This window comes from Eptesicus fuscus, chromosome 11 (genome assembly GCF_027574615.1).
Source record: "Eptesicus fuscus isolate TK198812 chromosome 11, DD_ASM_mEF_20220401, whole genome shotgun sequence".
Classification (NCBI taxonomy): domain Eukaryota; kingdom Metazoa; phylum Chordata; class Mammalia; order Chiroptera; family Vespertilionidae; genus Eptesicus; species Eptesicus fuscus.
Window position 1 is genome coordinate 79,855,319 of NC_072483.1, and position 12,193 is coordinate 79,867,511.

Sequence of the window (12,193 nt, forward strand, 5' to 3'; positions counted from 1 at the left end):
GAGCTGGAGTTACAGAGACTGTAAACTTCATTAATTCTAACTCTGCAGGACCCCAGAGGATTACACAGCACAGCAGGTACCTCAAAAATAATTGCTTTTAAGGGAAAAAATTATGCTTTTAATAGAAAAAAAAAGATTCATATTTTGCATCTCTGTAAGGAGCATAAACTTTTATATGAGCTGTACAATAAAAGAAAATGATATTGAATTTCATAAACATCTGTTTTTAATCAACATGCAGTAGCCATACATTTAGTTATCACATGTGCATATTGATGGGTTTTCATGGCTGTGTCTGCTTGTTGTACTCTCTGCCCCATCCTTGCCCACCAAGAGAATTTCTGTTTGTTTCTAGACCTCGAGCCAATGTCACCTGTTTTGCCAGGCCTGCCTGGCTCCTAAAACCCCCTCCCCGCGCAGCACAGTTGATTTCTCCCTCCTTTCAGTTCCCTGTGGATCTCACCCAGAGTTCTTTCGTGGTAGATGACGGGCTATGGCTACACGTGTATTTTGTTTTAAATATTTGTCTATTGTACTAAACAGTGAGTCCCTTGAAGGTAGGGACTGTATCCTATTTAACTTCATTAATAAGCTTCTAACCTGGATTGTGAAACATAGTGGATTTCCATTTGCTTTTTCATAAGCAAAATTGTTTGTTTTGTTTTTATGTCGAATTCCTGCCTTCCTCCCAGTACTAGAGACGTTTTGGAGGAAACCTGGTGAAGTTTTACCTTTCATAAGTAGAACTAAGCCAATTCTGTGTATCAGTAGTGAGTCCATGTCTCAGTGAATTAGAACGTACAGGCCCCCCAGATTGCCCATGTGTCATGCATTATTTAAGCAACCCCCTCTCTCTCTTGGATGCGTTATGTTTCTACTACTTATTTCTACTGATGACGGTGATATTTTATAGTCAACTTTGTTTACTACCAGAGGTAGATACAGAAATGGATGAAGATGCTAGAGGCAGCCCAAGTTCCAAGTTGTTCTAATAAGAAAAACTCCTTCTGCTCACTAAAGTGTTTATTTGAGCCCTAACTGGTTTGTCTCAGTGGATAGAGCATTGGCCCACGGTCTAAAGCAGGGGTCCTCTAAACACGGGACCAGTTCACTGTCCCTCAGACCGTTGGAGGGCCGGACTATAGTTTAAAAAAAACTATGAACAAATTCCTATGCACGCTGCACATACCTTATTTTGAAGTAAAAAAACAAAATGGCAAAAACACCCACATGTGGCCCGCGGACCGTAGTTTGAGGACACCTGGACTAAAGGGTCCCAGGTTTGATTCTGGTCTAGGGCATGTATCTTGGTTGGGGGCTCAATCCCCAGTAGGGGGCATGCAGGAGGCAGCTGATCAATGTTTCTCTCTCATTGTTTCTCCCTCTCAATCCTTCCTCTCTGTAAAAAAAATAAAAAAAATATATATATATATAGAGAGAGAGAGAGAGTTCAAAAATAAAAGTGTGTGTTTGAGTCTGTTTTCTATGCATTGAAATTATTCTGCACATATTTATTTTTTAAAACATTGTTATTTCTTTGAATTTTGTAATAGGTGCATAATTTACCTATTTTTTAAAAGTGGTATAGGACATACATACATACACTACACATATACATATATGTATTTTTAAGATCAGGGAGTCTTAATCTCCCCCCCCCCTTTTTTTAGCCTTTTTCTGGAAATATAGAGTCACAGATGGTTGCATAGATAGTACACAGTGGCCCTGTATCCCTTTCACCTAGTTTTCCCATTGGTTACATCCTAAATCATCAAAGTATATTAAAAAAAAAACAACACAACAGAAAACTGACCTTGGTATACTGGGTCTGTGTAGTTCTGTGTCATTGTATCACGTGTGTACATGCAGGTAATCGGGATATAGAATTAATGCATTCCTTTCATTAATGCCAGTTGAGTTTCTGGAAGAGAGAAGGAAGACAAACTTCATATTTAGTTTGGGCTTTTCACTTGGCTGGGATACTTAAGCTGTGGTTCGTAGTTTGAGGCGGCTGGAAAGCCGGACGAGCCAGCAGAACTGATCGAGGACGTTGGTTTTGTAGGTGTCTAAGCAGGCCAAAGAGTTTCTGGAGTACGTGTACGAAGAGCCCCTGATCGACATCCAGCAGGAGAACCCCATGCTGTACCTGCACGCCGAGCCGCTGGCCACCGTGGTGCGGCTGCGGCAGCGGCTCAAGTCGCTGCGCGCATATTTGTTCAGCTGCCGGGCAGCCGTGGCCGAGGATCTGCGCCGCAGGTAAGAGTCATAAATGTCAGATGGCTCCAGTTTGTTTTTCTTTCCTGCCCGGGGAGGGTGGTGACACGGTCTCTAAGGGCCTTTCCAGCACAGACCGGCTGGAATTCTGTGGTTCTGCCCCTGGGCTCATCTTGGACATTTTTCTCTGAGGTCCTCTATCAGATTGAGCCAAGCAAAATGGAAATAAGATCTCAGCATAACTGCAGGCGGTGAACCCACGGCCCGAGTTCCCAAGACGGTGAAGACTTCTCTTACCTGTCGGTTAACTTGAGACAATGATGGTGGCAGTGTCTCTTCATGGATCACTTCTGTGGTGTTTTCCACTTTCAGCTCCTATTTATCATCAGTAAAAAGAAGCATGTTTGAAATAATTCACAACTTAAAAACATTTTTCAGTGGGAAATAAGTAGGTAGGTGGTTATGCAAATCTTATTTTCCATAGAGAGAGACACTTGCTCAGCGATGCAGGCGGGAGGGCTGGGACGGAAACGCCCAGGCCCAGGTTCGGCCTTTTCGTGCTCCCACGGTGCAGGCTTCCTACAGCTTGTTGTCTCCGAGAACACACAAGTCCATACTGGGCTCAGATCTCAAAACCAAATCAGAGTGAAAACGTGCCTGCTCTCATCAAATTCCTTCTTTTACAGTGACATTTTTATTGGCATTTAAATTTTCACTCTTGGCTTATACAGACTAGCTTGTACTTGACATAATTGTTGATGGTGTTCATAAGTCCCTAAAAATACCTTTTAATTTTTTTTTGTTTTATATATATTTTATTGATTTTTTACATAGAGAGGAAGAGAGAGGGATAGAGAGCTAGAAACATCGATGAGAGAGAAACATCTATCAGCTGCCTCCTGCACACCCCCCACTGGGGATGTGCCCACAACCAAGGTACATGCCCTTGACCAGAATCGAACCCGGGACCTTTCAGCCCACAGGCCGACGCTCTATCCATTGAGCCAAACCGGTTTCGGCTTTTTTTTTTTTTTGTTTTAATAGAAATGACCAAAGCATACATTAGTCATGGATTTTGGAGGTACGCCTATGTGCATAAGTACCTTTGGAAATATTAAAAGTGATCTAGTTTGCTATTTGAGATCCAATTAGATCCAATGACACTGACATAACCCCAGGCATCCGAAGAAGACATTTTTAAAAGAACTAAATGTAGATAGTGAAGAATACATAATATGTAGACAAGCTCTCATAAAATAATAATGAAAAGGCAGCTGCCATAAAGCAAAATATTTCTCAGTGGTAGTCATTCTACTACCTAGTTATTTTTTTTAGAAAGCACTAGAAAGTGGTCAGGATTTGTTCCTATAAAGTCTAGGCACATCTTAATTCTAAAATATCAGGGCTTTCCGTGAAAGGCAGTAGAATTATATGTCTCAAACCAATTTACCAACTAAACTATATACAAGAATTTTAACATTCAAAGTATTTTCAGTACTTTTGGGCTTTTCTCAGAGCTAATTTTTCTTGAGCCTATATGCTTAGGTAATATTAAAATCTGCACGTGGGAATTATGTTAGATACCTTTCTGATATAGTTTTACTTTGGTTAAATATGCCAAATCAGGGCACACATTTAGAAATTAAATAGGAGATCCTCCCTCCATATGGATGACTAAGAATACCTATGCTGTTCCCACAGTCCGGTGGTTTACCACCCTGTACTGCGCCCATGGCCAGGCCACCAGGAAAGGAATGGAGGTTCTAGAGAGAAGGCACTCCCACCCAAGCCTGTGAGAAGGAACACAGTAACTTTTTTCTTTCCCTTGATTTTTCTTCTCTGGACTTGTTCATGACCATTCCGTAGTGCAGTGCCTGGCACAAGATGGGTGCTTACTAAATATTGGATGGAAGGAGGGAGGATGAATGGGTATTATGGTGCCACTTCAGACCACTGAACAGCGGCCAGTAGCCTGATTTTGAGGAAGGAGTCATCTTCAGATTCTTCTCTTCCTTACTTCCTGTATGTTACTTAGCACAGCGTCTGACCCATCCAGACCCCTTAAAAATAGTAGTTGAATAACAAATCTAATCAGCCAAAAAAGATGTATTTAGTTGGTTCTGTTTCTGGATAAGTCTCAAATCTGTCCTCTCCTCCTCACTTTCAGTGCAGCACCTGGTGTAGTCTCAGGATACTGCAGTACCCTTCTGTCTAATCTGTTTCTTCCCAACCGAACCTTTGCACGAGACAAATTATTAAAGAACAAGCATGGAATTCAGGATCTGCCCAAATCTGGTTCATTATGCTCTACAAGATATTCTCAAATACCTTGCACTTTACACACAAGTAATTAATTTTGTTCTTGTAGGTTCTCTGTATTTACAGGCTTGAGGTTACCATGTCTTTCCAACCTGGCACAGAGCAAAATATACAAGTAACAAGCATTTTTTCTACAGTCTTTGGGGGTCAGGGGAAGAGAAGTATGGGGATTTGTCTTCTTGAATGATTTCAAGTCATGTTTATTAATTTTGAAATATGACTATTTAGTGAAAGATGTCTAAGATTTTCTGGGCTGGGCCATACTTAATATCACTTCTGCCTACTTCAGTGTCTACAAAAATAACCACAGATACAAAGGAGAACCATTGCCCACCTAATATGCTAATATCCTGTTGCCAGAGGTCATCTCTTACCTATCGTTCACTTTTATATGGCATCTGACTTTTTAGAACAATTAGCTGGCAGTACCTTTAGAGATGAGACGCTTCCCCAAAAGCAATCTCCAAGGTTCCTTTTGTGTCACCTGGGGAGACAACAAGAGTGGAAGAGTTTAAACCGTGAGAAGAACCGCTGGGCCCTACTGATCTTACATATCCTGGATAGAAATTAAAAGAGAGGGGAGTTGATAGGCAGGGCAACGGAAAAGAGCAAAGAAAAATCCAGCTCTTATCTGGTCGTAAAAGGCATTCTCTCCTTGCCTGGTTTTTACCTCGGTAGAGGAGTAGCCATTAATCTCCAGCAAGTAGGCCCAACATGCTGAAGACTTGTCAGCACCATATAAACAGAATAAAGCAAACTGTTAATATTGCTGTCGTGAGAAAACTGAAAACAGACTGATTAATTGTATTGGCGTTCGACCGCCAGGGAGCCAACTTTGGTCGTCGCCTTATTAGGGAAGTCACAGTTTGCTTTCAGGCCTTTCATTATGAGGGCCGGCCAGTTTTCATCCTCACTGTTTTTGTTATTGTTGTTAAATGAACGCCTTGTTCCTGAACTCATACTGCAAATCTTGACTGGCAGAGGTAATTAGTTAGAAAAAGTCAGTGTCTTCCATGAAGTCTAGAATGTTTACAGTGCTGACAGTTGAGTTTCTGAGGACTCCCAGATGGCGACCCTGCTGGACTGGTTCAAGGCCTAGTTCACTTTTCATGAGAAGGGTTATTTACAGTGTCCACACGTGAAGGCGCATGAAGAACTGAGGAAAATGGAAGCACTGTCAGGGCACATTCGGGGCAGCTGCTATCAGGGGAGTCTCTGGGAAGGCCCAGTCCTGAGTGTCCCACTGAACACGGGAGCATGGGATAAATGTGCACATCAAGTCACAAAGGGCGCCTCAGGGCCAAGTTTGGCCCTCAGACACCTTTTGTTTGGCCTTTCAGGGATGCCCCTATTGTTGAAATAGCTCAACTGGCGTGGCTCAGTGGTTGAGCATTGACCCCTGAACCAGGAGGTCATGGTTTGATCCCTGGTCAGGCACATGCCTGGGTTGCAGGCTCGATCCCAGTGGGGGGCGTGCAGGAGGCAGCTGATCACTGATTCTCTCTCATCGTTGATGTTTCTCTCTCTTCCTCTCCCTTCCTCTCTGAAATCAATAAAAATATATTTTTTAAAAAGTTGTTAAAACAGTTGCTAACATTTCAATAATCAGGCGTTTTCATGAACAGGCAAAGGGAAGCTGGCTGTCTGGTTTCTCTGAGGAAATCGGAAGCTCTGATTGCACAGCCTCCCTCGTGTTTGGCGAGCAGCCCTCAGCTTGAAGTCCTGGCCCCCTCCACTCTGCTGTGGTCTCTGTGCCCCCACTATCTCCCCAAACTCAGTGCCATGCGCTGTGCGATACATGGCTGCCCTGGCTTTCCTGTGCCAGCCCACTTCAGTTATTTATGTTGGTACCTGGGCCTGTACGTAATCATGATTTCATCAATTAAGAGGAGCTTCCCCATAAGTATGTTATTTGTTCTTTACAATAGCCCCCTTGAATGGGTAGGACAGATGGTATTTAGACAGAAGAGAAAGAACTGACTTGGAGATGCTACATGAGTTGCCTGAGGGGATGGGGCTGGTGAGCAGGAGGGTCCACACTCGGAACCAGGTTTTCTGAGGTTCACATCGCTGCTGCTTTCTTTCCCTGGTGTGCTTGCCATTGGTGAGGGTGATGTCCAGAGGTCTCCAGACCCTGAAGAGGAACTGCTTTTAATTCTCCTGAAGCCTCGATTGAGGTCCTCTGGGAGAGTGTGAGGGAAGGCAGGGAGGGGCAGGGAGTACTGTCCTGTGAGTGGGGAGGTTGGCTGGCTGATGGCACCCCTGTGCTCACTGCCGAACTCAGCCAGTCCTGCAAGGTAGGCATGACCATGGCACGGTCTCTCTAGTCAGTGTTGACCAGACCTGTACATTTAAAACAAAAATGTGGAGATATCTATAGGGTTGTCGTATATAAATGTCTGTAGCCAAAACAAACTTAAACATTGTCACCTGTTTCTCACTATCTTAATATATAAAGAGGTAATATGCAAATTAGGCCAGGACACCGTAATGGGACGACTGGACAGGAGGAGGGGCCGGGTGCAGCCCCCAGCCTGAGAGAACAACACACAGGGGCGCCTGGGATCAGGCCCCCAGCGGACACACACAATTTGTTTTGTCAAGTTTAGTCCTTGGCTTAGACCATTCGGAAACAACTTAACAGCTTTATTGGGAGTCTCAACAGAGTATGAATAGTGGTCTTCTACCTCCTAAACCACCGCTTCTGTCTTTGATTTCACATTTTATTTGAAATTATACTTATATGCAGCATTAGTTCTCAATGACATATCAGCTTTACCAAATGATGAGAAGTATCTGTCATAAAGATTGCCATTGTTATTAACATTTCATATCATGGTGAGTACCAGAAAAAAGACGAGTGTGCACGGGGGTTGTCAGAATCTCTATGCTTCCTTCAAGCAAAATTTAGCAGCTTGCTAAGTTCTTAGAGGAGTCCCCATAAATGTCACCTGATTTACCAAGATCCCCTTTCCCTTGTTACCCCAGGGAGTGCTGTCTTTCTCTAGAGTTCACTGGAGGGAGGCTAAGTTCAAAGGTTGATGTGTCCTTTGGCTGCCTATCAATGTGTCCAAACCTGAGCTCCCGATATCCCTGCCCCCATTCCCATTGCTAACTGTTCCTCTTGCAGGCTTTCCCCTCGGCATACTGGCCTCCATCCATCCAGGTGTACAGGCTGAATCCTCTCTCTCACATTCTGCACCCAACCCCTCAGCAAATCCTGTCAGTTTCCCCTCGTCACCACCTCCACTGCTACCACCCCAGTCCAAGCCAGTCTTCCCCTGAATTATTGCAGTATTGCTCTCCCCCTTCAGTCTGCTCTTCAACTGTGGACCAGTAGTTTCATTTTTAGCTTTACCCAGTGGCCAGATAAGTTTCTATTGAACGAGTACAAAAAAACGTTTTATATAAATGTTAAAGGCACGCTTTAAAATTAAATACCCATTGCATTTCGAAGTTATTTATTACATGTTCTTACAAGCTGATATCTTTTTAAAGTATGATACTTTGTAAAACACTGTGTAATATGAAGCGAGAATTCTCATGATCTGTCCGCAATGTGTTAAGACCACAGCTAGAGTATGAGATGATGCCATCCCTGATCCTAACGACCTAATAGCTTCACCTCTTCCTCCAAGTAAAAGCCAAGGTCCTATGTGGTCCTGTCCCCCATGGCCTCTCATCGAATCTGTCCGTCACACTAAGCTTTCTGTTGAGCACACCAAGCTCTCTCACTTGTCCCTCGCGTCCCCTGTCCCCGCCCAGATAACTGCATAGCTTGTTCCTTACCTCCGTCATGTCTTTACGCAGCTCACCTTAATGAAGCATCCTTGGCCCCTCTATTTAAAATCGAAACCAATGAATAGTAAAGTACAGCATAGGGAACAGTCAATAATATGTAATAACTATGTATGGTGTCAAATGGGTACAAGACTTATGGAGTGATCACTTTGTAAGGTATATAAATGCTTAATCACTATGCTGTACACCTAAAAGTAATATATGTCAACTGTAATTGAAAAAAATTTAAAAGGAACATTAATCTGAAAAAAAATTTTAATTTGTAACCACTGTCACACACTTCCTGTGCTTATTTCCTTCTGCTTACTACCACATAGTGTGGTATTTTATTTTGTCTGTCTCCCTCTCTTCCCTCTAGTTGTAAGCTGCAAAAGGGCACGGCTTTTTATCTGTTTTGTTCACTGCTGTCTCCCCAGGGCCTTAGACCATACCTGACATATAGTGGGGGCTAATCAATATTTGTTGAATAAATTAATTAAATGAATAAAGTACTCTCAGCAAGATCCACCCACTTAATTTGGCCAAACTTATTTTTTTTCTTATTACAAAAGAAAAATACTGTTCATTATTGAAAACTAAAATAAGAAAGCCATGCATTATTCTACCACTTTGGTGCATATCCTTCCAGATGTTTTCTCTAAGCTTCATACTGTACTTGCTACTTTTAACCCAACACCTTCACCTAGTATACTGTGTCTTTTTTGCCAGTTACTATTTGCCTAAAGCATCATGAATCACTGAGTGAAAATGGTGTTTTGATAGTTTTGAAAGCAGTCATTCTCACTCAAGAATTCCTTTTCCCTTGGATGACTCTAGAACTAAAGTTTTCACGTCATCCAACCTCCTGATCTCCTCATAGCTCCTCTCCATGTTCTCTAGAGATCTCTCTCAGCAACTTATATACATACCAACATCAACACTCTAAAAGGGACCTACAGACTCTAAAAAAGACAGTGTCACTCAACTAAACAGATAAACTTTGAAAAAGAACTGACAAATTATATATTAATTGTACTGTAATATACACAGAGCTTTTTAGTTACTGAGAAATCCTTCAGAAAGTTAGAAAGTGCTTTTATCTTATTCTGAGATTAAATTAAATATACATAAGTTATCTAACATTGTTTTCTAAAAGACAACAAAAAAATAAAACTTATTGCAGGAACTGTTAAAAAAAAATACTGTAAGAATTTGAGCTAGGATCTATACTAACTGTCCTATAATCTGTCACCGTTATCACCAGACCCCAGAATAATCACAACCAAAATGACTTCCCAAGTATCTCTACTCCAGGGAGATTGTTGCTAAGAAACTTAAGCACAATTTCTGAATGAGCGGGTAAAAGAGACCCTTATTTCCCATAATCATCTACCAAGATGTAATATCTGATGCGATCTTGCCACTTTTTCAGCCAATGAGATTAGCAAAATGAGTTATCTAGGAAAAAAATGATTGAAGTTTGTTTCTTCCACATGGGTTGCTATCGAAATATCTGCCTTTGATTTCAAATTGTTTTTCCATTAGCTGGGAGCACGGCTGGGCATATGAGTCCTGTACACATCCAGCCTAATGTAACTATTTCAGGAGGACTTACAGCTCATATCAAGAACATCAAATTGCGTCTCGCTGGGGATGCTTCGCAGTGGTTTTTGTGCTTTCGGTGTGAGTGCATGTGCCCTGCAAAGGAAAGACACCGAAGCTCTCAACTCGGTACAAATTACCTTCCCTGGAGCACATCTTCCTGGAAAACACAGTAATAATACATGAATAAACGATTTTCCTTTCTGTATTATTCCTTATGCACTTCTACCCATAGTCTTCCTATAGATCCTTATGATTTAGAATCAAAATTGGAGATTTTCCTTTGATGTGTTATATTTCCTCTGTGTGTGTGAGAGAGTGTGAGAGAGAGAGAGAGAGGGAGAGAGAGAGACGGGGGGTTCTTTAAAGCCTATAGCCTATCACATGTGTTGTGATATTTCCATTATGAACTTTTTTTTTTTTTTAATCATTGGGTTGTTATCTATTTGGCATTGGTTAATAAAAGTATATGTGCTTCAGGTGCACATTCTACAACACATCATCTGCATATTGTACTGTGTGTTTACCAACCCAAGTCAAGTCCCTTCCATCACTATTGATCCCCCCTTTCCCTCTGGCAATCACCATATTGTTGTCTGTGTCCTTGAGTCTGTCTTTCTTTTTTTCTTCCTTAATCCCTTCACCTTTCTCACCCAGCCTGCAGACAGCTATCAGTCTGCTCTTTGTTAGTTGATTTTGTTCATTATATCCCACATATTCATGAAATCATATGGTACTTGTCTTTCTCTGACTGACTTATTTCACTCAGCATAATGCTCTCCAGGTAATCGGTGGGTTTTTACATGCCAGCTGTGCAACTCTTAAGAGTCGAGCTCCAGGGAAATGGCGATGTCATTAAATCCATCAAAATCCTGCAAACGGTCTGCCTACTTCTGAGCCCACTTACTAGTAGTTCCTTTTCTCTCGTGAGCATCAGGCTTGTGGGAGCCGAGTTGAAGTCCTCAGAAATTAGTCAAGGTTAAATGAGTCTTGATGCGTTTGACTCAGTGTCCTGGTACAAAATGGAAGGAGGAACCCCCTACCTCTTTTGTAAAGACTCCTGCCTTTGATTTCATAGGCAATTATCTCTGCATTTTTAACCTCAAGTGCCAACTGCATTAATATAGGGGGTCTGAATCATATATGATCTTTTCCCTCAGTTTTTACGTTCTCTCACCTTTCTCATTAGAGCAGTCTATAATGAAGCCTACGTTGCTATCTCGGTGTGCCAGGCAATCCTAAAGATACTGAAATAGAAAGTGTTGGCACTGGAAGTGATTGTGCGTTTCAGGGTCCTTTAGCAGCTTTCTTCCGGGTTCAGAGGCCCTGACCGTGCACCTGCCAGTGATGGGCGAGTGAAGTGCAGAGCCGGCTCTCCTCAAGTTTGTCTGGTGTCAGGACCGAGCAGATGAACTGGCATCGGCAGGAGCAGGGCTGTCCTCGGGGCTGGCCTGCTGGAGAGCCTGGCAGCCCTGATGACTAACAGGCCTGCGGTGCAGCGAGGTTACTTCAGGGACAGAACACCCGAAACGCGGCAGTCCCATCGGGAAGCAAAGGCAGCACCCACTGCAGCAGACACCTGCTCCCCAAGGGACGCCGAGTCCTGTGGCGTCAGTGCATCTGTAGCTTTGGTTCCTAAACACTGACGTTTGGAGGGAACGTTGGATAAACTAGTAATTACCTTTTAACATATTAGCAAAAACTTGAAGCATTTCAATTAAGAAAACTCGGGGGCGGGGCGGGGACGGTGTATTTGAAAGAGCTTCCAGCGGGGTCCACACCCCGTTTCCTCCAGGCCTTCCCAGGACCAGGCTCCGTCAGTTACCCCAACTCCTGTATCTGTAGCTTCTGCACTTTATCATATAAATACGCCGAGTCTCTCCATCTGTAGGAAAGAAGCCTTTCTCAGTCCTACAGCCGTCTTCAGCTCCGGCCGTTTCTCTTCTTTAAAGTCAGCTTCTTACACCAGTAATTCAGCCCTTCACCCTCGCAGTCTGGCTCCCCTCTCCTCCCCCGAAACCGGTCTGTCTGAGGTCACTCATGAATCCCGTTTGCCAAATCCAGCACTTTCGGACCTCGTGAGGGTCTTCCTCCTATTATTTAACCTCTCTGTGGCCTCTGCTGCCCTTGACCCTCCTCTTCCTTCCTGAAGTTCTCCCTTCCTTGGCTCTTCTGCTCTTTCTCCTCTTGTCAGGCGGCTACTTCCCAGGCGTCTTCCTGCGGCCGCTCCTTAAATAGTGCTGCTTTGCCAGGGCCCGCCGTTTCTGTTCCCTCACAG

General features: G+C 43.1%; 1 protein-coding gene across 5 annotated transcripts in view; it reads left to right on the top strand.

Moving 5' to 3' along the window:
* Positions 1–12,193, top strand: part of PLEKHM3 (pleckstrin homology domain containing M3) — a 146,328-nt gene that overhangs the window by 48,178 nt on the left and 85,957 nt on the right. For 4 of the 5 annotated variants that reach the window (XM_008145227.3, XM_054723175.1, XM_054723176.1 and 1 more), the window contains exon 4: positions 2,063–2,256. In XM_008145227.3, the coding sequence (XP_008143449.2) occupies positions 2,063–2,256 (194 nt within the window). Of the gene's footprint in view, positions 1–2,062; positions 2,257–9,858; positions 9,919–12,193 lie in introns of those variants that run through there. The other variant, XM_054723177.1, reaches the window with a different exon arrangement.